The 4,286-nt window shown below is 47.6% G+C and overlaps 1 protein-coding gene across 1 annotated transcript in view; it reads right to left on the minus strand.

Annotated features, from left to right (window-relative positions):
- Nucleotides 1-434: 434 nt before the first annotated feature.
- The window catches only part of isl1a (ISL LIM homeobox 1a), a 5,310-nt gene continuing 1,458 nt past the window's right edge, over nt 435-4,286 (minus strand). The window contains exons 3-6 of the mRNA XM_008283514.1: nt 3,986-4,245; nt 2,717-3,003; nt 1,929-2,096; nt 435-848 (exon numbers count right to left, since the gene is read on the minus strand). Of these exons, the coding sequence (XP_008281736.1) occupies nt 732-848; nt 1,929-2,096; nt 2,717-3,003; nt 3,986-4,245 (832 nt within the window). The 3' untranslated portion in view covers nt 435-731. The remainder of the gene's footprint in view (nt 849-1,928; nt 2,097-2,716; nt 3,004-3,985; nt 4,246-4,286) is intronic.

Genomic DNA, 4,286 nt, shown 5'->3' on the forward strand with positions numbered 1-4,286 from the left:
AATAAATGAACATAAGCATTAAATTGTGACAGAAAATCCATAGACCAAACTACAAGCTTTTTCTTCCTTTTTACTTCAGTTAAGAAAGTTACACAAAAGGTGGCAAGTTTTTCGACAATAAATAATAAATATTTTTTTGTTGCACGGGAATAAACAAAACATTTTCTTCCAGAGCTAACGTATTTTTAACTTATTATTAATTTACACATCTTTGGGAGAGAAAAAAAATATTCTTGAACGGACACTAACTCACACAAATGTCCCACGAAGCTTGTGGCAAAATAGAGGTATACCTTGTTGCAAATGCTTTAGTACTTGGGTCATAAAGGAAATCATATGAGATAAAGAAAAGCAGTGCTGTTCCCCTTCGGATGGTCTATTATATGATGAGGTGCGTGAATCGAATTTTAAAAATTATCAGTCATTGTTTCTTTTTTATTCAAAGTAGCGCACAGCATTTCGCAAATACAGGATTTAGATTTCTCTCCTACAGAGGTCCCATTTATCGATGGTTGATGTCTTTTCTTTTTTGGCAACTGTAAGCAGGCGTGTGGCCGGACAGCAGCGGCCACGACGACGCATCCGCCCGTCTCTTCTGGATAGAAACTAGAATGGGTGGCTGTGGTAAAATCCCATGATTGTCTTCACAGTGTCAAAATACAACCAGGGGGGTTGTTTGGTGCAGTCGGGAGGAATGGGATGAACAGGGCTGTGAGTTCAGTTCAGTCTGCTCAGGCCTCGATGGGACTGGATACCATGCTGTTCGGCGTGTCTGGAAGCTGAGACGACATGGACGCTACCTCGCTGCCTGTCGAGTTCGACCCTGGTCCTCCCTCCGAGAAGCTCACCTGCAGGACGCATGAAGCAGCGCTTAGAAAAATCTGGATACATCACACCAGAGTTGGCGTCAGGATGATGACTAGAAAGCCACACTCGGTAGATGTGCAGGATGCAGGCACAAGACAGCAGCGTCCATTTTCAAAGCCGCGTCCTTTCTCTTGCTGCCAAGCAGCTGGAGCGCACGACGCAGCTCGCATCTGCCACAGAAAGTCTTCTTTCCACTACTTGTAATTTACATGTCGGACTTCAGAGTGAACATCACGCCTGCTATCCTTGTCTGCTATTTGTATTGTTGTTCGCTTTTTTATTTTTTATTTTTTAGATCAAGTGTCGATATATTTGCACTAATCGAATTTAAGAAAAGAAGAACAAACTAGACGTTCGGTCTGATGGTTTATCTATTTTACTAAAGAATAAAATGCTTTGAACGGATGAGTTGTTACAGCCACGGAGCTTATTCACGAGATTTCTGGAGATAGTGTCCTGCTTGTGTCGCTATAAAGCAAATGAATAAAAACAAATCAATAAGAATGAAATCTATCTCCAAAGCCCTGTGCCTCCTTTTCCACATCAGGTACATCTCTGACTGGACAGCTGCTTTTTATCCCAGAGAGTCCTGGCCTTCTTCTGTCTAAACATAGCGAGTGAGCAGAAAAATGGCTAACCCGTTATATTGATTGACATCAGTCTTTGGAACTAAATACTAGTTACTAGGCCTAAAAATAAAAAATAAAAAATAGTCAGAACCTGGACCAGCTGTCCCGCTTCATGTTCTACTGAAGTAACGAACAATTAAGCAGATGAGATTGTGCGCGTGGTATTGATCCAGGCAATTTACACACAGCATAGAAAAAATAAAACTATGTAAATAATAATGAAAACTAGCACAAACATCACATATGTGTATGATCAAATTGATGTCTAAAATCTCTATGTCATAGGGATGAGATTTTATTGCTCTGCATGGAGGAACCACGGCGGGTCAAACGCTCCGAATCGAAATTAAATCAAAAAATACAGATTTTAAAATAAATGCATGGATTTAAATCACGAGCATGTCAATGACTAGTGAAGAGAAAACGACGCACCAATTGCTGGAAGGCCGGCTGGTCGATGTCGCTCTGCAGGGCGAAGTCGCTGAGGACCTTCCAGGGCGGCTGGTAGCTCTGAACCTCCACCGGGTTGGCCTGGATGCCGCCGTCGTGCCGCTCCGGACTGGCTGCCACCATCGGGGTTCCCGTCATTCCCTGGATGTTCTGCAAGAGGAGGATGCGTCGTGGTCAGCACCCACGTCTTTCATTGTGGGTGATTACAGATGATGATGGGATAGGGTGTGAGTGGGAGGCTCTGGTGCGTGTGTGTGTGTGTGGCGGGGGGGAGGGAGGGGGGCGCTCTTAAATGAATCCACCAGTCAATCAGCAGAATAATCAATCAATAAACATGCAAACTGCTCGGGACATAAATCCTCAGATAGAGTCCTGCTTGGCCCGTCCGGACTGTCGCTGCGCCTCGGACAGCCGGAGGCCTTCATCAGCTCTCACCTCATGCACACTCCCCTCAACAGAAGCTCTGGGACCTTTACATGGCTGCTGTTCTTTACTCCGAGACAAATGTAGAATTGGGAAGTGAATGTATCAAAAGGGCTTCACTAGCTTCAGCCTGTTGGTGATGTCGCTCTAACAGAGGCTACCTCAAATTTACTCAGGGGTTAAACATCTTGATTAATTATGTAGGAGCAGACAGAGTAGCGACATTTAGGGCCTCTCTTTGATCAAAGAATACAACACATACGTTTTGTCGTCCCTTCCGTGCGTATTTCAGCATACCGTCAGTACGGACGGTGTAACGGGCGCTCAGCAGCCCTCCGGACTCTTACCGTCTTGTCGTTGGGCTGCTGCTGCTGCAGCTGCTTCATCAGCAGGCTTCTCTTTTTGTCCTTGCACCGCTTGTTCTGGAACCAAACCCGGATCACTCTCGGGCTGAGGCCGGTCATCTCCACCAGCTGCTCCTTCATGAGGGCGTCGGGCCTCGGGTTGGCGTTGTAGCAGGTCCGCAGCGTGTGCAGCTGCTTCTCATTCAGCACCGTTCGGACCCGGGTGGTCTTCTCCGGCTGTTTGTGGACGTGAGGCCGCAGCGCAGGCTGCCGGGCCGAGATTGGTTCTGCTGTTGAGAAAGGATGGGAAAAGAACCCAACAAAGGAACCATCAGTTTATCTCCCAGCAGAGCAGGCTACAAGCACCAACAACTCTGAGGAAATACATGAACGGACAAGATCGGCCCACGAGTTTTGAAAAGTCTTCTGCAGCTGCAGCCATAAATGTTCCGCTTTGTCCACACACGAGTCTCCTGCAGTCAGCCAGAGGCCGCAGGAAGCTGTCTGGTTTAGCAGTCTAACAATTTGTACACTGATGCTGAAGCTTCAGAAGATCATCCCGGAGAGCATATAATTACTATTCTGCATAAAATACTCCATTAGCAGCCGGAGCTATTTAGCTGTGATGTGGTTTCAGGAGCTCGGGGCCTCACTACAATTTAGATTGAAATGTCGAAGAACAGCGCAGCTCTGACTGACACACTGAATCCAAGGTCATTACAGGAACCAGCAGCGGGCAGCAGCTACTCTTTAACCTCAGACCCATGCAAACATGCAAAGCACTGCACAACATTTGACCACAGCTGTTTAGAGCTCCTCCAGCAGGGATGAAACTAGTGTATGTCTGACAGCAGAGTCCTGCTCAGTCCCTGTCAGCCTTGACTGCAAAATAAGCTGATCCTAATATACGAGACAAATGAAGCAGAAAACCCCAACAAGTAACATATGAAAGCAGAACTGCTCCACTCGTTAGTTTAGGCAGCAGGAGGAGTTTGTCTGCCTGAATAACATCGAGCAGTGAATCCTTCCGACATCAGCGTCCAGCAGCCTGACCGCTGCACAACAAGTCACCGCCTTTATTCGTTTATTTTTAAGGGTGGCAAGGCCTAAATCCACATGCAGGAAAGAGGCTATAGAACTGTGGGGAAAGAGGAGAAAAATTTAAAAAAAAAAAAAAAGGTCACAGCCAGACGTGTCGTATTCCAACAAAGTGTGGTTCTCTAGAGAAGCGGCCCTAGCGGCCTGCCTCCGTCCCACTGCCCGGGAATTTACCTGCCATCTGCAGCGGTCTGGCGGGGTGCAGCGGGCTGAGCGGGTCTCCGGGGCCCAGGCTGGCCCGCTCCACCACGTCGTGATCGGCTCGGCAGAAGAGCCCGTCTTCCCGCAGAGCGAACTCATCGCCCGGGATGAGCTGCCGGCTGCAGGCCACGCATCGGAAACACTCGATGTGGTAGACCTTAGACCGGGCCCGCATCACGAAGTCGTTCTTGCTGAAACCGATGTTGCATTTAGCACATTTAATCCCGTATAACCTGCGGGCCGTACGCGTGTGCGCGACACACACACACACACA

Source organism: Stegastes partitus, unplaced genomic scaffold, assembly GCF_000690725.1.
Source record: "Stegastes partitus isolate 25-593 unplaced genomic scaffold, Stegastes_partitus-1.0.2 Scaffold316, whole genome shotgun sequence".
Lineage (NCBI taxonomy): Eukaryota > Metazoa > Chordata > Actinopteri > Pomacentridae > Stegastes > Stegastes partitus.